Genomic DNA, 23,053 nt, shown 5'->3' with positions numbered 1-23,053 from the left:
TATCTATATCACATAAATATAAGGCATGCATATAAAAGTACTTAAGTGCCAGTAATGAAGCAGTTAGGTGTAGTGGAAATTGCCATTTAAGAGCCAAATGATTTCTTCTCCTTTTCAGAAGAGGATTCGGAGATATATAGATGACATATTTCAATAGGAGCTAATGCATTCCATCTGTTTATAAACAGTGTCTGACTTTGCAGTTAGATGTATTAGGTGTCTTAAATTTGCCCTGAACAGAGGGATTATATTAATTATAGGGGATGGATCAGTTCAATTGTAAGTGCTTATCACCAATATTCGTAGAGGAAAATCATTATTCATAAAGAATACTGGCGTCATTCTGATCACAGTGTGACATTACAGGAGAGTGTAGCCTAAGACAGGACAAATTGTTTGCAGCTGTATTAATGTTTGGCCAGTATCAGCTGCAAGAATTGATTTTTTGCCACTAAAATTGTTGTGAAGTAATGGCTTACAGGAGCAGATTGCTTTCAGTGTTGCACAAAAACCCCATGAATTTAGGATACTTGAACTTTGAGCAATGTGTAATGATAGCAATGTATCTTTAAGCCATTTGGTGTATATTTGGAGTACCAGAGTGGAGTGGAGAATAATGAAAGTTTAGGGATTTAAATAAAAGATCATAAGTATAGCTATAAATCTCTTACGATAAGCCAGCTGTGTTAGGATCTGTCGGTAATCGAACTCTGGTCACTGCGTTTCTATTCACCTGCATTACCATCGTGAGCCACTGGAAGAATCTAACGCTTGTGCTGACTATTTTCTATAACGGGCCTATTACATTCTCTGCCACACAGTGCTCTTCTGACTCATTGAACTCGTCTGTTATTGATCAAGTAATCAAGGGCCTTTATAACCCTGCTTCCTGCAATTCCCAGTTGCTTGATCATTAAGCCTCACAGCCAGATATAGCTCATGTTTCTACAGACCTGTGATTACCTTGCCTGGTTTCCTGTTCCTGCCTTTGTTCCAGATACCTGCTGAAGTTCCGGATACCTGCTGAAGTTCCTGAGTCCCCACCTGGTTCTCTGTTCCTGCTCCGTGCCTGTGTTCTTCTGCTCCAGTTCCCCTTACCTGCTCTCTGTTGGATCTCCTGGTAATTGACCTCAGCCTGTTTACTAGACTACCCTCTGTCATCAGCCTGCTTCTGACCTCGGCCTGCCATACAGACTCGTTTTCTTCAGCCTGCCATACAGACTCGTTATCTTCAACCTGCCCCCGACCTCGGCCTGTTACTCAGACATGTCATTGTTGTTGCCTGCCCTTGACCACTGGCCTGGTGTAAGAACTTGTATATATTTTTTATCTTGTGTTCATCTGTTATATTGCCATCATTTTCATTATTAAATCATTCATCTTTATAAAGAAGGAATTGTTCAGTGTACCTTCCTAAAAAAGCAATACGTTTTCCGAACGAAAGAGGTGTGATTACCAAAATAATGTGTTATAGAAATGAAAAGAAGTAAAACCCCTCTCTATTCAATTAACCACCAATTAAAGAAAATTCAAGTATTAGTGCAGCAGTGTCAGAGTTTATTAACAGTTTCGTTAAAGGTTACTAACCCAGTGTTGCTTCAATTATTGGGCAGCCATTGCTGGGTTACCCAATAAAGTGCTATATGCTAGGTGCTAATAATTCATCAGCAATTAAAAATCATGTAACAGGATTAATTAATATTGTGCTATAAAGTGCTAGTGCTTCAAATGAAGTTAATGCTGGTCTCCTTTGAATAATTTTATGCAAACGTTTTTTAACACCCTATAACTTTAACGGGGGTGTATGGATTAATTATTACTCACCAATTTTTATGCAGTCCTCAAAGATTACCTTAATTGATTTGCAGCAATTTTAATGAATTTAGTAAAGTTTACTTTTTAACAGTTAATCAGTTATTTACAATCTTCTATAATGAATGGATTTTAATGTGTGATATATAACAATGAATTAACTTTAATCTCACCTGGGTCAATTTAATCCTGGTTATTTAAGTTAACTTCTTAACTTCATTTGAAGCACTAGCACTTTATAGCACAATATTAATTAATCCTGTTACATGATTTTTAATTGCTGATGAATTATTAGCACCTAGCATATAGCACTTTATTGGGTAACCCAGCAATGGCTGCCCAATAATTGAAGCAACACTGGGTTAGTAACCTTTAACGAAACTGTTAATAAACTCTGACACTGCTGCACTAATACTTGAATTTTCTTTAATTGGTGGTTAATTGAATAGAGAGGGGTTTTACTTCTTTTCATTTCTATAATAAATCATTCATCTTCATAACATGTTTCTGGCCTATCAAAACCTCAAATACCTGATGTACCCATGTTATACAGCACCAAGGCTCCTACCTGCCTGGTCTACAATGAAACTGACTACTTGTAAGCACCACGGTCACCCTAGCACTAGTGGAAAGTGCTTCAAGTTACTATAGGGAAAACTTCCAATCAGATGTGAGCTGAAGTCACATCCCAATTAGAACAATTTGCTCCATCACAAAGTCAAGATGGTGGTGGGCCACCACATGCCTCACAACTCCATGGGCAGCTTGGAACTTGAAACTTCTATGACCCCCCATGCCTACAGACCTTATGGCAGCTTTTCCAAAATGTCCTAAATGAAGTAATTAAAAACCCTGCGGAATAAAGCATCACCTCGATAACATACACAACAAAACAGGTTGCAGGACATGCTGAAGAGGCAACAAAATATGGTAGGCTTCCAAAAACAAAGCAACGGTGCCACCCAAGAGACTTTTGCTGCTCACTGATTACTGCTGCAAGACAAGACACCGAGGCTAATATACACACTGATAGATTGGAATTGATGAAATTGGAAAATAAACTGGCCACAAACCCAACTGAGACAACTAAATGTGAAATGGCCACACCACAAAGATATAACCTATGACATAGGTTCCCTATGATTAAGTGCACCAATAGTCATGTAACAAGTTAGGCTGTCTGTGATGTCCTAATAACTTTACTTCAAGGTCCTAATAATTTACTTCAAGGACTTCATACAACTTTTTTTTCACGTTGCATGCCCTATGACTGGGGATACATGACTGAAACCCCCTCTGTATATGCACTTTAACTATGAACTCTAATTACAAATAAATAAATTGTTTTTGTAAGGGCAACATTAACACTAGTGATGAGTGAATTTTTTGCTAAGCATTGGTTTGACTGTGAAATTCTGCACTTTGCCATCTCAGAATATTTTCACGAAACCGAGGCAACGGAAAATGTCACAATGGCAAAAAAAAAAAAAAATCGCTAAGACACAATTGTCATAGAAGCAAAAAATGCCCATTGACTTCATTGCATTTGGACAAAAAAGTCGTCAAAGCAAAAAAGTTTCCACAAGAGAAAAGTTCCATTCATGTTTGGAGTGAGCAAAAACTATTACGTGCACAAATAGTTTTTGATGCCTATTGACCTCACCGCGTTTCGTGAATTTTTCGCTGTTTTGCGAATTTCACTCATTACGAATTAACACCTCATTTTTGTTTATTATTGAGTGTTTTAAATACATTGATGCCTTCCACATGGGTTTTTAAGCTTTAAAGGCTTTTATCAAACATTGGGGTCCAGGTTTACTTCTAAACAACTGTCCTTTAAAACGAAAACCTTTGGATAAAACGGTTGCCAAATTGTCATAACGACCTTGCATCTATTCATATTATTGACTCATTGCCTGATTATTTTTGTAGGCGTTCTCTCCTTGTACACCTTTGCAAACAGGCATCATTTCACAAAACTTAATCTCAAAGGAAACAGAATAATCTGTATATATTTTCTATTTCAAACTTTATTAAACTTTTGTATCTTTGAAAAAGATCCATCCCAAAGGGCCAGTGATTCACACAAGGACAGCAATTCACATCTATCAAATCTTTATGGGGAACATAAATCAGTTCAATCAATCACTCACCAGTTGTGTTTAACAAGCAGCTGTAGATAAAGTTCAGCATGGATACATCCTGCTAGTGATATGGATGACAACAGGGTGATTATTCAGCCATGTCTCAAATTAAAGGAACTTTTGTAACCCCAAAATATGAATGTTTTAAAGGAATTACGATATAATGTACGGTTGTTCTGCACTGGTGGAACTGGTGTGTTTGTTTCAGAAACACTACTATAGTTTATATAAACAAGCTGATGTGTAGCCATGGGGGCAGCCATTCAAGCACAGGATGAACAGTAGATAACAGATATGTTAATGAAGAATCCTATTGTATACTTTAGAGATTATCTGCTGTATATCCTGTGCCGTTTCTCCTTTTTCACTTGTGAATGGCTGCCCCCATGGCTACACAGCTGCTTGTTTATATAAACTATAGTAGAATTGCTGAAGCAAACACACCAGTTTTCCATTATTCAAATGGATTTAGGATTAATGATTTGTCTTTACATAAGCCTAAACCATCTGCTTCCATTCACAAATTAGAATGTCTATACATTTCCAGCCTGAATATTCATTCAATGTATTTAGGGCCACGTTGATCCAATAAAAAGCATCAAACTAGTAGTAGTAAAATATCCTACACTATTAAAGAGCTAAAATTCATCTGCAGACATCTGCATTTCTCTCCTACTGTTGGGAAGATGAAAACAACTTGTCTGACTATTAACTATCCACAACCAGCTACTTGCCTAAACCCTTTAATGGGATAATATAAACCCATAAATAAATTTGTTCAACATGAGCAGTATAAATGGGACTTATGATGAAACTGTATTCTTCACAATCTTTTAATTAAAACAATCCATGTTATTATAGCTTTTAAACTCATTACCTCACACTGTAATCAGGGGAGTTTGTTTAAATAAAGATAATGAGCTCTGTATAAACAAGGCCCTCCCATCACCCAGCTGCAGTGTGTCTTACAGTAAGAAGTCATTTGGCCTTCTCCCCTTCCCAAAACTGCTCTGAAAATTAAAGTGTTTTTTTTAAATCCACTGCCTCCACTTAATAAAAAAAAATGTAGGAAAAATGTATGTTTAGCACAAACCTTATTCATTAAAGGATGACCCTACCACTTCTTGTATAAGGCACCGAACACAGCAAAACTCTTTGTAAAACATCATACCCAACCACATAACTAACTATATTTTGTAACATGCGAGTCTATTTAACATGAAGGTAGTAGAGCCAGCTCGGGTCCAGGGATTAAAATTGGCAGGGTACATACGATGGAACATGGGGTGAGTGTAACTCCTATGTGTAGCTGTCAAATTATTGCAACCAGGAGCAAAATAACGTGCATGGAAATATAGATTATGTATGGATAAAAAATAACATGCCAGATCTACTGTAGAAATCCTTTACTAGTGCACATAGGTTTCGAAAATTATTCCAGCAGGACCCACCCAATACACCTACCCATTCATAAAGCACAAAAGTATAAAACATCAGTCATACAAAATTAAACATGAAACACAGAATTCAACTTAATTTCCCAGTGTAAAAAAACTTGAGTTAGAGGTTGACAACTTTGTCAGTGCTTAGAGGGTTCAGCTCATGAGGACATTCTGGAGGGCCAAGGGTGCCTGACCTTGTCTTATACAGGTGTCTAAGTACTAACAAAAATGTATAGGAATTATGTTTATGCCAGTTTCACTTTGTGTGCATAAATATGTATATCTTGTCTACTGTACATACAGTAATTCAGCAAGAAAAGAATAGCTTCCCAACTTACACCACTATTAAACCAATTGTACACTACAGTTTACACTACTCATTCCATAGTTGTTTACAACTTTTTTAGCAAGTGAAGGCTTCATAAAAGGGGAAGTTCTACCAACATTTTTTACTTTGAATGAAATTATAGAACATTTTTGACTGCCAAAATCAAACCCCCAAAATATGCCACATGGGAAGGCTAACAGAAGGTGTTTTTTCTGTTAAGACACTAGATCAGAGATCCCCAACCTTTTGAACCCGTGAGCAACATTCAGAAGTAAAAGGAGTTGGGGAGCAACACACGCATAAAAATGTTCTTGGTGTCCCAAACAAGTGCTGTGATTGCCTATTTAGTAGCCCCTATGTGGATTGTCAGCCTACATTGAGGCTCTGTTTGGCAGTGCACCTGGTTTTTATACAACCAAAACTTGCCTCCAAGCCTGGAATTCAAAAATAAGCACCTGCTTTGAGGCCACTGGGAGCAACATCCAAGGGGTTGGAGAGCAACATGTGGCTCACGAGCTACTGGTTGGGGATCACTGCACTAGATACACATGAAGGCCTGGATTTGTATAAAGGCCACAAAGGCCCGGGCCTAGGGTGGCAGGATATCAGGGGGTGGCATGCCGCCCAACCACATCTGCATTGGTTCGGAAGCACTGGGGATGCACAGGAGATACAATAGTTTTTTACATGTAACAATCCCCAGTGCTCCAGACCCAATGATGACAATTTGCACATGTGCACGAATGAAAGGGAGGAGATGAGGGCAAGGAATAACAGCGGCCTAGGGGCGCCCACAATGTAAATCTGGCCCTGTACACATGACATAACCAGTGCCTCGGGTCATGTGCATATCTGCAAACACACACATGAGGCCAATATATACTATAAATTATGGCACACACCTTAATTTTTACACCCACCTACCAGCATAAAAGGCCTTTGTAGTGAAGTTTCCTGGTTGTGCCTGTGCAGTAGGGTAAACGCGACAAGTTAAATCTGCTGCACATGAGCGATGGCCAAAAGGCAACTCACTGAAGATTAAAAGGTAAGTAAATGTCGGTGCAGTACATTGAGGGGTTTTTCATGGACTCAGGAAGAAGCTTTATTTCACTGGGGGGGGGGGGTGCCTAACACTACTACTCTTTATAAGTCCTTTAATAGTGCTCACACAAGATATTTTTGTTGTGCACGGAACCACAATTATATAAGTGGGAACCCTATTTTACAAAGTAAACGGAAAGGGCAACAAGTGCTCAACATGAAAATGAAATAATATTAAGGCCAACGGTTGTGAGTGTATTTATACTGTATGTCTGTATAACTCTAAAGGTGGCCATAGACGGAACAATTACGATCTTTCTTGGAAAAGATCTTTTCAAGAAAGATCGTTCATTTCAACACACGCGTGTAGAGCTGAATCGTCAGATATACATATAGAAACAATAGAATTCTACCTGTATCTGACGACACCGCACTTATGTACAATGGCTGATGTTCAGGTTCCTTCAAATGAGCCCGATCAAAATTTTCCATCCAGCCCAGTCGACGAGCCGACCGATATCAAAGTCTTCTGCTCGTTTCCCACCATACACGCACGGAATATCGTTATCTTTGCGTCTATGGCCTCCTTAAGTAGACTTTAGGATAAGATAATAGAAACTTCCAAATTGGATGGTAATTTAAAAAAAAATTAGCTAACAATGTGTATTTCACATTATAATAGACTGTATGATAATCAGAAAAAAAAATGATAGAGCCTTAAAGGAATTGTTCAGTCTAAAAATAAAAACTGGGTAAATCGATAGGCTGTGCAAAATAAAAAATGTTTCTAATATAGTTAGTTAGCCAAAAATGTAATGTATAAAGGCTGGAATGATTTGATGTATAACTTATCAGTCAGAACCCAACTTCCTGCTTTTTAGCTCTCTTGGTTTACACTGACTGGTTACCCTGGCTACTAGGTAGTAACCAATCAGAGACTTGAAGGGGGGCCACATGGGTCATATCTGTTGCTTTTGAATCTGAGCTGAATGCTGAGGATCAATTACAAACTCACTGAACAGAAATGTACCATGTGGCCCCCCTTCAAGTCGCTGACTAACTCAGAGTTATAGAGATGAAAAGCAGGAAGTTGGATTCTGGCTGTTTTATTAGACATCTGTTCACTCCAGCCTTTATACATTACATTTTTGGCTAACTAACTATATTAGAAACATTTTTTATTTTGCACAGACTATCTATTTACACAGTTTTTATTTTCACACTGAACTGTTCCTTTAAGTCATGCTAACAATGGTAAACTGACCATACACTGCGGACACTGGCTGCAACCTAGCAACTCTTGGCAAAGGCATATTTAATTACAACCATGTCCGATAAAGAGGAGATATGGAGGCCTTAAAGTTCCGGTCAGGTGAGGCCTGTGGTCCACCACCTAGATGGGCAAATTTAACAATGCAAGATAACACAATGAAATCTTTGAATTCTATTCACTCTTTGTTGTGCGATTATCTTATTTGTACTCACAGTATACATCTATTTGTGTTTGTGTGTGGGGGGGGGAGAACTACACAAACTATTGCCTATGTGACGCTGGCAAGTTATTATTGACATGTGTATGTGACATGTGTATGCATCCTTGGCAGTCTCCAGCACACACACGAGGCAGCAAGTAGATGAAACACTTTTCTCAGTCTCCTTCATGTTTATGACTTTCATATTGCGCTCACAACTTGAGCAGGTTCCGGACCAGAGGTAGGAGAGTTGTAGAACGGGTTTGTTTGATTCTCTCTGTACTCTTGTAAAAATGGAGGAATAGTTGAAGCCTTGACATGCAGCATACGAGTGTCCATCACTTCGCAATCTATTTGCATCATCACCTCAAAATCCTGTCCATTAATCACATTGTCTACTGGAGGAGAAAGATACATTGGATTGGTCAATTAACACTGGCAAACCTTTTCAAAAACACCAAAACTTCACGTAGGGCAGCCATAGATTTTTAGGGGGAAATCAGACATTGAGTCTCTTCATGAAAGCAACATAATTTTTTTTTCATTTGTTTTATCATCAGTTAATTAATTTAGATAATCTATTAATACAATAATATTTCAACATTTACTGAATTTGTGTGGTGATAACATTACAACTCTAAAAACATTATATCACTTTCTTATATTTCCAGCACCCTCCATCCTGCCACTTTCATACATAAAAGAACTGAAAAGTGCTTCTATATCCTGGGTTAAACATGGATAAATTGGCGTTCATATACCCAGCTAAGCTGCTGTGACATTTGTTTGTTGAATATAAAATGAATGTCAGAAGCAATGTCTATCCTTCCTTTATAGCTAGGAAGACCAAAATAAATAAATCAAATCAGAGATTCTATTGGTTGCTTGTTCTGATGTTATGTTTTGCCCAATCCTCCTGTTTTAGCAAATAAAGTTTGAAAGTTTTGTAGCTCTGATTCTATGAAGCATTCAAGTAGTGGCAAGAAACATTCAAGTGAAAGAAGGTGTGCAAATAATAACCTTTTTTTTAGTTCAAGTAACCCTAAATTTGACCCATTTTAACCTTAAAGCAGGACTTCCAAGAGTTTCTAAGATAGCTCTAACCTTCTTGCAGTCTGGGCACTACCAATGATCCATGGTTTGAGAACAACTGCCTTGAAGAGATGTTCCTATAATTCAAGAGGTCTCTCTCATTGTAATCAAATCAGACACCATTAGAAAATGAAAAAACCTTAAGCCCCTCCAAGCCCAGCCATTCAGGCAGCCCATACATTCACCCTTTTATAGGTTGGGGTACAAATGAAACTATAGCCAAGTCTACAGGATGATTGAGCTGCCACCTGCCCAGCATGAGTGATACAACAAGCTCTGTCACAATGTGGTGCTTTGTCAGCATAGCTGGGCTGGAGAGTGGCTTTTGGGTTAAATAATGGTCCTCTCCTCTATTACAAATGATAGTCGCACATTCTCATGAATTTGTAGAACAGTACTAATACTAATCAGCTAAGGGGAAACCAGAGGCTCAAGAAAAGTAGCTCTAATTTTGTCTGGATTAGGGAAGAGGCACTCGCTCCGATTCGGCAGATTTAGTCGCACGGTGATAAATCGCCTATTCTTCAGGGTGACTAATCTCCCCTAACTGCCTCCCGGAGGCTAAAATCTAAATCGCTCAGCATTTGCTCATGCACATGTGTGTGCCACCGACATGGCTGATTGTACCAGGAGCTCCCTCACGGTGTTAGTGTCCTAACGCTGGCAGCGGGCAATTAAACAAAAAAAACAAAAAAAAAACTAGTGTTACTGGTTGTCTTGGGCTGGTACAGAAGCACAAAACATAATATATAACATTTCTGCTCTAGTCCTTTAGTAAAGTTTTAGTTCTCCTGTAATTCTTTATGATATCTAAGAATATAGATATATTCATAATATAATACTAACCTTACAATGGCCCATGTAATTAACACAATGTGAGTTCTAGTCTATCGTTTGGGATGTTAAATGATATAATCATAATTTCAGGAAATAAACAAAAGTTTCTCAAAATAATAATAAAAAAAAAACCCTTTGATAAGGAAGATAAAGTGAAGGCTGATTTTTCCATTAAACAGCGACAGCCAAAAAGTAAACCACTATTTCAGTTTTGATTACCTCACTGCGTGTCTATAAACCACATTGCAACAGCTGTTTCTCTCCTCAGCCATTACTTTTGTACTGATGGGCCAAACAAAAATCTCTTGAATTGAATAAATAGTACAATCACAGTTAACATCATTCAATTACATTCACTTCAAATTGTTTAAAGGGATAAACATTCATTTTGGACAAATCATACTTTCTGTTTAATGTTTTGGAATTTATATTTTTTGAATATTCTGATAATCCCAGATGTATGGGTGACTGCCAGTCTAATTTTCGAGATCTTGCTAAAGACAAAACCAACCCTTCTACAATTTAAGGGGGAACTCACCTTTAACATCCCAAAATGGGTTGTTCACCTTTGAGTTAACTTTTACTATGATGTAAAGAGGGATATTCTGACACAATTTGCAATTGGTTTTCATTTTTTATTATGTGTGGTTTTTGTTTTTATTTAGCAGCATTCCAGTGGGCCATTTCAGCCATCTGGTTGCTAGGGTCAAAATTACCTTAGCAGCCATGCATCGATTTAAACGAAAGACTAATGCGAATAGGGGAGGCCTCAATAGAAAGCTGAGTAATAAAAAGTAGCAATAACAATACATTTGTAGCATTTGTTTTTTAGATGGGGTCAGTGACCCCCATTTGAAAGCAGAAGTCAAATAATTCAAAAAATAAAAAAATAAATAAATAGTGAAGACCAGTTGAGAAGTTGGTTAGATATTGGCATTCTATAACACTAAGGGGCAGATTTGTCAAGGGTCGAATTGAATTCGAGGGAATTTTCGAAGTTAAAAAATTTGAAATTCAAAGTAATTTTTTGGATACTTCGACCATCGAATAGCATACTACAACTTCAACTCGAAGTAAAATAGTTTGAATATTCGACCATTCAATAATCGAAGTACTGTCTCTTTAAAAAAAACTTTGACTTCAATACTTCGCCTAATTAAACCTGCCGAATTGCTATGTTGGCCTATGGGAACCTTCTAGAGTCTTTACGTTCGATCGTACGCTTAAATCGTTTGAATCGTATGATTCGAATGATTTAATCGCTCGATCAACCGATTTTACTTTGATTGTTCGATGGCCAAATTCCGTGAAAAATACTTCGATTTTGATATTCGAAATCGAAGTATTTCAATTCGAGGGTCTAATTTCGAAGTATTTATCACTTCGAAATTCGACCCTTGATAAATCTGCCCCTAATAGTTAACTTAAAGGTGAACTACCTTTCATTTCCTTTAAAATGTCCACATGACGACATCATGGAAAATAATTAAATTTATAGATTGTAACGTTTAGCAAAATAAAATCTCATATCTACTGAGTTTTGCCTTGCACATCAGATGCTAGGAATAGAGTTGTCAGGTGCTAGACATTTACTGTAAACTTCCGTTTGCGCAGTCTCTCTACTTGCATAGAAATGGCTACTGTGCACGAGGTGTTAGAAAGCAGCAATGTATAATTGATCACAGACGTTCCTTCCCAGCTCTGCTTACTACTGTGAGCTAAGCACTAATTACATCACTTGTTTTGAGGGAACCAAATATTTACATTGTGCAGCATTTCACTGTAAAAATCTGCCTAAATGAAGAGATATGTTTTATGTAGTCATGCTGCATAATTAAGAAAAGAATGAGGTCGTTACTGGAATTTCAGTAAGTAATTTAGAGCCCATGATAAGGCGCGTGTGTGGGCTACACGGGTGCACAAAATACTAAGAGATACACAGGGGAGTGGATGGTAGTACTTATCAATTAGAAGATAATACTGACAACTGTATTTTATACTGGTTCAAGCTGTCCATGTATTTGGAGATATGGATGGTAATATTATGAGACTTAACAGGTGTATTCCAGCAGTTTAGAAAAGTCTGATCTGTTAGTGTCTTGAAAATCGATATAACATAACATAACATAACATAAGTTATAATACATTTTAGATAAAAAAATCTGAATTATACTGAAATGTCCCTAGCATCAAGCTCCTCAAACTTTACCCCAGAAGAACTAGCTGGGGGTAACAGGTAAGTGGCTGTTATGAATGGGAGTTGCCTAACAACTTGGCACACCCCAGTAATTTTACCTTTCATTGTCCTTTAAAGGGGAGCCCCTTAATTCGGATATATGAAAAGAAATTTGATTAGCAAAGCTCATTCTAGAACTGGAGGCCCTGTTTTACTGAAGTCTAATTTGCATCTCAAACAACCACTATGGTAGCACCCACACATAGATTGAAAAAAGCTGCTAAGAGGTTTTGATCTAAAGGACTCCAGTGAAATATATATATATATATATAAATATGTATGTCAGAAAAGCTGAGCAAGTGTTTCCATTTTGTGTAAACTATACTAAATTCAGAACAATATATTTTGGCCACAACAGAGCGCCCTGCACGCACAAGCAAAAACATAACTTCAGTAATCTGCCATTTATTTTCACTCTTCACCAACTGCTTGGGAAAACTTCATTGTTTTCGAAGGCAATGCTTTTTGGGAGAGTTTCATGGAATTTTAAGATAATTGAGAAAATGTTCCTAAATCAGCCACAGGCAACAATAAAGGCTTAGCGTTGAACAGCAGATGGATTTAATATCATTTTCTATTTTGTGTAATAAGCAAGTGTTTGTGCATAAGACAATAAGGATATTTAGCTATTAGCTAAAGGTAAAATAATTATGGGCAATTTCACAAAATGTCCAGCAGTATACATTACTTAATCTGATTGAGCAGTATATTTGTTTTTTACAACCAACATTAGTATTGCATCATATAGAGCCAAAACAAGCAAATAAAAACACACACACACACACATATATATATATATCTCTTATAAACAGTGAGTTCTGATGTCATTTCTGTCACATGACTCACTAAAATGTGTGTATTATAATAAATAAAAGTATCCCCAGTTGTAAAATATGAGGATATTAGAAGTTACCTCGGAGTTCCATGGCCTGTATAAAAAGGTCATGAAACTCCTCGGTAACTTATAAAATCCTTATATTTTACAAGAGGGGATACTTTATTCACTATATATATATATATATATATATATATATATATATATATATATATATATATTTTATATATATATATATATATATATATATATATATATATATATATATATATATATATATATATATATATATATATATATATATATATATATATATATATACACAATATCAAAACAGGGGGGTTGTGGGAGCACTCTAAAGGCTTTAAAGTATATATATAAGTATAATAAATGCTATTGCATATGTACCCAAAACAGGGGTTATTTTGTTACAAAGTTATGATCATAAAATTGATAAGCCACCATACCACGTCAAGGTAAACCCCGAATGGCGGTCCCTAACTTGTTTTATATTTTATGTGCATTTTAGCATTACCTGTAATCAATGTCCGTTGAACGCTGTTTTTTCACTGAGGGCTAAATCCTCCCCAGCCAGCAATCAGGCTTTTAAAGGAGAGATATTCCCAAAACAAACGCCCAATTTTAAAAGCACAGGATCACCACTAGTTTAAAGGGGGGGTATGGGGTGCTACAACCACTGAAGCTATGCCACAGCTCCTGGCTAAATATACAATATCAAAACAGGGGGGTTGTGGGAGCACTCTAAAGGCTTTAAAGTATATATATAAGTATAATAAATGCTATTGCATATGTACCCAAAACAGGGGTTATTTTGTTACAAAGTTATGATCATAAAATTGATAAGCCACCATACCACGTCAAGGTAAACCCCAAATGGCGGTCCCTTTAAACTAGTGGTGATCCTATGCTTTTAAAATTGGGCGTTTGTTTTGGGAATATCTCTCCTTTAAAAGCCTGATTGCTGGCTGGGGAGGATTTAGCGTTCAATGGACATTGATTACAGGTAATGCTAAAATGCACATAAAATATAAAACAAGTTAGGGACCGCCATTCGGGGTTTACCTTGACGTGGTATGGTGGCTTATCAATTTTATGATCATAACTTTCATATACTTTAAAGCCTTTAGAGTGCTCCCACAACCCCCCTGTTTTGATATTTTATATATATATATATATATATATATATATATATATATATATATATATATATATATATATATATATATATATATATATATATATATATATATATAACAGGAAATTGTTTCTTACTTACCGTAATTTCTGTTTCCTGGTCACCTTCCATGGCAGCATTCACCAATGGGTTAATCGCCTTCCAGGCCAATGGACAGGACCTCCCCCAAAGTTTAAATGGTCAGCCCCTTCCTTCCCACACTTGTCTTAGTTGTAAAGCTTACCTCCTCCAAATTGTTATTGGGTGGGAAATTCCCTGGTGAATGCTGCCATGGAAGGTGACCAGGAAACAGAAATTACGGTAAGTAAGAAACAATTTCCTGTTTTCCCTAGTCACCCATGGCCAGCATTCACCAATGGGAGCTACCAAAGCTGAAATTAGGGAGGGACAATAACTTAGTGAAGAAATAATTGCTTTATTCAGCAAATTGCACAACAGACTGTAACACCTTCCTCCCAAATCTTGCTTCCTGAGAGGAAAGGACATCCAACTTATAATGCCTTATAAACGTGTTGACCGAAGACCATCTTGCGGATCTACAGATGACTTCAGGTGATGCTTTTGCCTCAAAAGCCCAGGAACTCGCCAGAGCTCTAGTTGAGTGAGCCTTAAGGCCCTGGGGAATCTTCCTGCCTGCTACGCTGTGAGCCTTTGCAATAGCCGTAGTAATCCAAGAACTTATTGTCTTCTTAGAAGGAGCTTTGCCTTTCCTGAAACCACAGGGGATAACAAACAAATGTTCTGACCTCCTCCAAGAGCTTGTTCTTTTTAGGTAGATTTTTATCGCTCTCACCAGATCTAAGGTGTGCCACCGAGCCTCTTTCTCGGTCTTTGGATCTGGGCAAAATGAGGGAAGTATTACCTCTAAATCCATGTGGAACCTGGAAATCACTTTTGGCAGGAACTTGAAAGCAGGTCTGAGCACTACTTTATCCTTAAAGATGGTAGTAAATGGTTCCGTAGCACACAAAGCGGACAATTCTGCCACACGACATGCTGAGGTGACTGCTACTAGCAGGATAACCTTTAGCGTAAGGTTCCATAGTGAAGTGTTTTTCAGCGGCTCAAAAGGTGGGCGTGTTAATGTATCTAACACAAACGGAAGATCCCATGGTGGTGCCATCCCCCGCACATTCGGCTTTACTCTCATCAGAGCATTAAAGAACCTTTTCACCAGAGGCTCTAGGGCCCAACTTTTCTCTGTCAAGGCTGAGATGGCTGACACTTGTACTTTGAGTGTGTTACAATGTAAACCTCTTTTGTATCCCGCAAACAGAAAATCTACTATAAGTGAATCTGTTGCCTCTATCGGATCTTTCCCTGCAGCCAAGGAGAACATAACGAATTTGTCCCAAATTTTGTAATACTGTACTGAAGTTGAACTCTTCCTAGATTTTAGAAGGAAATCCACTACTTCTTCGTTCAAATTCAGACTTAGCAGTTTCCTCCTTTCAACCGCCATGCCATCAAAGCCAGGCGATTTCTTTCCTGATATTGGCACATCCTTTGGGATAGCCACCCAGGGAATTCCGGAATTTTCTTGGGTTTCCCCAAAGTCAATCTGAGAAGCAACGGAAACCATGGTCTCCTTGGCCAGAAGGGGGCCACCACTATCGCTTCTGCTGACTCTAGGTCTATCTTCTTCAAGACCTTCCAGATGAGAGGGATTGGGGGGAACACATAGATCAACCCCTTTGACCAATCTTGGGATAAGCCGTCCACTGCAGCCGCCTCTCTGCATGGGAATCTGGAATAAAACGTGTCGCATTTTCTGTTTTCCACTGACGCCATGGCATCCACTTCTGGCATTCCCCAGATATTTACCAATTCCTGAAAGATCTCGCTGTGCAGGCTCCACTCCCCGGGATCTAGGAGGGTTCGGCTCAAAAAATCTGCTTTTGTATTTTTTTTCCCCTGGTAGGTGTACTGCTGTCAAGTTTCTTAGCCATCTTTCCGCCCAGTGGAAGATGTGACTTGCTTCCTCTAATAGAGCTAGGCTTCTGGTGCCTCCCTGTTTTTGAACATAGGCCACCGCCGAAGTGTTGTCTGACATAACTTTTATGTCTTTCCCCTTTATTGTTCCTTTGAACGAAAGCAGTGCTTCTCTTATTGCTTTTATCTCCAGAATGTTTGAGGAGACCTGCTTCAAATCCCAAGCGCCTTGGGCGTAATCTTCTTTCAAGTGTGCGCCCCAACCTACCTCCGACGCATCGGTTGTCAGAATAATCCAGTCTGGCTCTTCCAGATACATTCCTCTTGCCAGGTTTTCTTGACTGCACCACCAGTCCAGCTTGACCTTCAGCGCTTGAGGTAGTCTCAACTTCCTGTACAGTTTTTTGTGTGGAATCCTCACCTTTCTTAGCAGAAAGTTCTGCAGGCCCCTCGAATGCCACCTTGCCCACTTCACCACCTGGACTGCTTGAATCAGTTTCCGCTGCTTTTCCTCTGGCAGACTTACTGTATTTTCTTCTGTCCGAAACTGCGCCCCTAAAAACGTCAGTGATTTTGTTGGGGACAGGTTGCTCTTCTGTGTATTGACCACCCAACCATGCATTTGAAGGAACCTTACTACTTTCCCCGTATGTTCCTCGGACTCTTCCTTCGACGTTGCGGCCACTAGGATGTCGTCCAGGTAGTGATATACAGGTACTCCCTGTTTTCTTAACTCGGCTATGAGTGACACCAGAATCTTTGTGAACACTCTTGGTGATTGAGAAAGGCCGAAGGGAAGACACGTAAACTGAACATGTGTGTCGTCTACTGCAAACCTTAGGAACTTCCTGTGTTCTTTGCAGATGGGCACATGAAAATAAGCGTCCTTCAGGTCTATGTTTGTGAGCCAATCGTCTACTGCGATGGCACGAATTATTGATCCCAAAGATTCCATTTTGAAGCTTCTTTTCTTCAGAAACTTGTTTAACTTTCTCATGTCCAGGACTGGTCTTAACGAACCTGAGGCTTTTTTCACTAGGAAGAGCCTTGAGTAAAACCCTTTCGCCCTTTCCTGAGTTGGCACCTCTTCTATCGCCTTTGAGGCAAACAGCTGACTCATATATTCCTGGATGAGTACCAAATTTTCTCCCGATTTTCGGAAAGAAGAGTTTAGGAAATAATTTCTTTTCGGCACCGTTGTAAACTCCAACTGGAAACCGTCCTGGACCGTCTTGCACACCCAACGATCCTGGATATTTTCGACCCAAACGTGGGCGAAGAGGGATAACCGTCCCCCCACCCCCGCTTGAGTCGGGACACCCTCATTGCTGATGTGAGGTGGAGGCTGAAGAGGAAAAAACACCGGTCCTTTTACTATTTCCTCTTGTTCCCTGTCGCCCAGCCCTCCAGGAAGGCTGCCTCGAATACTCTTTACCGGGCCTGTACTGCCTTGAGGCTCCAAAAGGTCTCTCTCTATCTCTGGAGGACGGGTGTTCATATCTTCCCCTTTTGTTCTTTCTTTCTTGAGGAAGAAACACGCTTTTCCCTCCAGAAACTTTTTTGATGATGACATCTAGCTTGTCTCCAAACAGCATATCCCCTTCGAAGGGAAGTTGGCACAGATTGGACTTGGAAGCAGCATCCGCCGCCCAAGGCTTCAACCATAAGGCCCTCCTGGCTGCCACTGAGAGTGCCATGGACCTAGCCATAAGATGTACTAAATCAATTGAGGCCTCTGAGATGAAATCGATAGCCATCTTGCAATCCACCAACATCTCGACCAGTTTAGGTCTTTTCACATTAGAAGATACTGCCTCTTCTATATCAGTCAGCCAAACCTTCAACGCCCGTGAGACTGAAGTCAATGCTACTGCCGGTCTGCATGCGGAGCCTGCTGCTCCATACGCTTTTTTGAGATTGAATTCAATTCTCTTTTCCATGGGTTCCTTGAACACCGCTGCATCATCTACCGGTAAAGTGGTTCTTTTAGCTAGTCTCACAACGGCTGCGTCCACCTTGGGTGTGGAATCCCAAAATTTTGTTTCGTCTTCCTCAAAGGGATATTTTCTTAAGAATCTCCCGGTTGTTTGAGGTTTTTTATCTATTTTCTTCCATTCCGAAGTCATTATCTCCTTTATTGAGGCACGGACTGGAAACCCCACAGATCTTTTCTTTACTAAAGGAAACAATTTATCTGCTGAAGACAGCTTTGTGGCTCCTGTTGGAAAAGTTAAGGTCTGTCGGACTGCTTTTATTAGCGGCTCAATTACAGCCAGGTCAAAGCCTGACTCATCCTCTGAGTCAAATTCCCCTTCCTCCGAAAGCAATGGAGACATGATCTCAGTCATATCCGTTAACTCGCCTTCAGACACCTCTGACAATGATTCAGTTTGTCTCGCATGAGACTGCCTGGGTCTCTTTCGGACACCTGCTGCCTCCTGGAAGCCTTGCACCACAGCTTGTTTGATCACTGCTGCCAGAGAATCTGCAAATGCTTGAGTCTGCATGACTGGTGCTACTGGTTCTTCCTGAACTTTCGTTGCAGGCGTAGGCTTTTCCGGAGCTTTATCCTTTTTTTCTGAGGCAGGAAGACTGGTAAAACAAATAAAAACCATTAGTACCGCTACTGCTTCTCTCTCTTTTTTCTTTCCTCAGTACCTTACCTCACCTTTTCCCCTTAGGCTGGGGTGTTTTGGCAGGCATCACCGGATCCATGTGTATACTGCTGACCGACTTCTGTGCTCTCTGCATGTAGTCAAAATGGACCCCGCAGGTAATTGCTGGCAGCTATTTACGCCCTGCTGATACTCAGCATAAATCATATAGGGACCTCTCTGCTGCCTTATCCCATATGCCCCATGCTTAATACATGGCGAACGCCATGAATACTTAGCTTATTTGGCGCCAGCGCCTCCTTTGACGCTCCGCGTCGAAATGCCTTCAACCAAGATGGCGGCGCCCGCACTTCCGCTTCCTGTTTGCTGCTGCAGGGACGCGGCCCCAAGCTGAGCGGTTCCATAGCCGCATTCTCCACGGCGGTGATTAGGACGCCTCCTACCCTCCTGGTAAGCGGAACTGCTGGAGCCAAATGGATCCTTGGCCTACTGCGCCTCTGCAGGGCCCCACGGTTAGTGTGCCTTCTACCTAGCCCATCCCAGGGCGGCAATAGGCGGCCTTTGGCAATCCTGTGCCAATGGTTATGGCTTCCATAGCTAACCCCTACACAGGGGAGCTTAGGACTTCCAGCGCCCGGGCGGGGGAAAGAGAGAGCCAGAACCACCCCCCCACGCTGGGATAGATAAGAGGCAAAAAGCCCCTGCTTGATGTTCCATGTAAATCCATCGGCCACTGGACAGGACAAAAAAAGACAAGTGTGGGAAGGAAGGGGCTGACCATTTAAACTTTGGGGGAGGTCCTGTCCATTGGCCTGGAAGGCGATTAACCCATTGGTGAATGCTGGCCATGGGTGACTAGGGAAATATATATATATATATATATATAGACACACACACACACACACACACACACACACACACTGTATATATATGACTGGGAGGATTTTTGTTAATAGTTCTCTCTTAAAAGATATCCATATTCAAAAGAAATGCTCCAAATGTAAATTTGATGTGTAAAAACTTGGTTTAAGCTACAATTTAATTCCACTACATAAAAAGGAATGAGGACACAGTCTGGCTGATACGTGGCATTTTCAAAGGTAACTACAACTGTGCCGGCCAAACTGCACCCCTTGAAAATTTTGGTCTTAAAATAATGTAGGTTAAAAAAAAAAAAATAATGAATCTCTTGCCATAACAGCAATTACTATCTCAAGCCTAGCATGCAGGTATAACTCACACTTCATATGGATAGTGTTAATATAGGGAAAGGACTCAGTACAGCAAGAAAAGCTAGTTAAACTAAACAGCAACAAAGAACTGGACAATAACAGCTATACTCAGGGACTCAAACATACATACAAAATTGCATAAGAGCAGTTGCAATCAGATGCTGACTGTGGATACTCAGCATAGATCAGTATTGTTGTAAGGCTACTGAACCTCTGAGTTACCGCAGTCAATTTTTAAAACTTTTCTTTTTCTCTTTGCAGAAAGATACGTTACCATTTCTAATCCTGTAGCCCCAGGATAGTGTTTAATTAAAAACAAGACAAAACAGTATTTGGTATAAAAATTAAAAGTTCAAAGTGGACTTGGACTGATGTCATCTGACAAAAATTCTGTTTTAATTCAAAAGAAAAAAAATTGCCAGCACTCAGTATAACAAACCCTGTAGCGTTGACCAGCTTCTATAAACACCCTTGTGCCAGCGCTCGGTCTCACCACATTCTGGAGTTGACCAGCTGCTATAAATGATAAAAAGCAAATATCTGTACACAAAGAGAAAAATTGCCAGCACATGGTTGGCCTTTCTTAATAATTATAACAAAAAATGAGGTGTGAGTACAGGTATGGAATCAAAAACCTGTTATCCAGAAAGCTCCGAATTATGGAAAGGCAGTCTCCCATTTTATCCAAATGTTTAAAAATGATTTCTTTTTCTCTGTAATAATAAAACAGTACCTTGTACTTGATCCAAACTAAGATATAATTAATCCTTATTGGAAGCAAAACCAGCCTATTGGGTTTATTAATGTTCATTTGATTTTCAAGTAGACAAGTTATTGCGGTAGTGTGACTTGGACAAGGTGGAAAAAGGTCACTCTAGCCTCTAATTTCTCCAAAGGGACTAACATATGCTCCAGGAAGGGAGTTATTAAACAGAGAATCTGTGCTCTGTTTATTTTAGTAGCCAAGTACTCCATTCCGCAGATTCAGTCCGGACTTGGAGTTCACCTTTCCCAGGAAAGCGGTCATGTGGAAAGGCTATTTAAAGTTAATTAGAATGGTGGAGTGTGTCTCTCAGCAGGGCACAGAGGGTAGGAGACCTGGCTGTGTAAAGAACTGCTAGAAGAGCTGGGAGTGCTGCCCATGACTGCCTGAAGCACAAGGTGACTGGGACCGTGAGTTGGTCGAGCTTGTGAGTTTGGCTACAAGAGTGAAGGAAGCCAGAAAGCTGAACTCTTAACAGGAAAGAGTCCTGTGAGTACAGAGGTGAGCCAAACTATATAGTTTGTTGTGCTGGTCGTCCACAATGGGGCCAGTCTAGTCAAGTCCTGCTTAAAAACTCTGAAGGTAGTGCCAATTCTGCAAGGTTTTTATTTTATGATTTGTTTTTTTTGACACAATGGTCACTCCTGTGGATAATTGACCGTTTATGTTACAAAAGGAATTGCAATCCTAAAGACAAATACCTTTTCAAAAGTATCTTACTAACAAGTGTATCAAAAGCATATTGTAATACTGAAGTTGCTGACAAATAACTATAGACATATGTTGTAGGAACACATATAGATTGCAGCAAAAAATAATAAAATTCCAAAATACAGGTGCAAAAATAAGCTTAAATACTTCCACTGACTGCTACAAGATTGACATTGCCTCTGTGACTGCACCTGCAGACCCGCAAGCATAAAACGTCTCACCCTATTTCTTACACACCTGTATTTGCTGCCTTAGATCCAACCATATTGTGTTATTTTTAGGTATATAGAACATGTATTTTACTTTTGACATTTGCTAGATAGAATAGTGTTTTTTTCTAAAGACGCCAAAGTCTCTGATTGGAGAGGATCTCAAGAACTATCCATGGCACCATCAGGGGTCACAGAAGCTCTTTAGTGGTGGAAAAACACTGTGTAATTTTAAATAAGAATTTACAGGGTCACAAGATCTTTAAGTTTTAGAAGATGGACATAACCATCACATTCTTTCAAAGTGGAATTAATATAAACTTGCACTGTTCAAACAGGATTGCCAAGGCTGACGGATCTCATTTCATTTGGTTTCAGATCTATCCATCCAACATCTCTGTGACCACAAAGTTGGAGCGTTATTAAAACTCGACATATCTGTAAGTGTAAGTCTTTTTTTCCCCAATAAGAATGCAAACCCTGTTAAAAACATCCAAGGCTATGCTCATAAAATGATAAACGTTGGGAAATGAGGACGGTACATGGGAAACAAGTACTCTTCATAAATAGTGTTTATGTTTTAGTTACTGAATTCCAGTCTCCTTGGACACGAATAACACACCATAAAGTGTTATATATACATTTGTCTACAGAGGTGTATCGCCTACGCCTGAGCCAAAGGAAGCAATTCTGCAACTCTCAGTCATGTGTACAGAAGTTAGGAGCAGGCCATAAGAAAAATGTTAAAGTATTTAGAAGGAGGAGGACAGTATTAAAGTGAATTTATTCCTGATTAGTTTTCGGAGTGAGTTCAAGTGATAATGGTAGAGTACATAGAAATGTTACAGTGTTTAAAAATGTTTATTTGAAAATGAACATGTTTTTTACGCCATCATGCAGTAGGAACACGTTGACTGTTTTAAGGTGAATGCTCTATCACCTACATCAGGATGGTTATATATTAAAGTCTGAATGCCAAAAACTTGAAAAATTATAAACTATAAACTCTGATATTTTAGTAAAAAAAAAAAAAAACTTGAACGTTGACATTTATTATACCCCCGAGGATGGAAAAAGTCTGAATTGAAAATCCGGCATCTCAGACCTGCCGAGGTTGTAAGTAAGTCAATGGGAGA

At 39.3% G+C, this 23,053-nt stretch overlaps 1 protein-coding gene across 8 annotated transcripts in view; it reads right to left on the bottom strand.

Annotated features, from left to right (window-relative positions):
• Positions 1–8,398: 8,398 nt before the first annotated feature.
• Positions 8,399–23,053, bottom strand: part of atf6.S (activating transcription factor 6 S homeolog) — a 63,336-nt gene continuing 48,681 nt past the window's right edge. For 2 of the 8 annotated variants that reach the window (XM_018259706.2, XM_018259708.2), the window contains exon 16: positions 8,409–8,634. In XM_018259706.2, the coding sequence (XP_018115195.1) occupies positions 8,441–8,634 (194 nt within the window). In that variant the 3' untranslated portion in view covers positions 8,409–8,440. 8 annotated transcript variants of the gene reach the window in all.

The sequence above is a fragment of the Xenopus laevis genome, chromosome 4S (genome assembly GCF_017654675.1).
Source record: "Xenopus laevis strain J_2021 chromosome 4S, Xenopus_laevis_v10.1, whole genome shotgun sequence".
Classification (NCBI taxonomy): domain Eukaryota; kingdom Metazoa; phylum Chordata; class Amphibia; order Anura; family Pipidae; genus Xenopus; species Xenopus laevis.
Note: the sequence above shows the minus strand (reverse complement) of the source record. Positions and strands in the feature narration are given on the sequence as shown.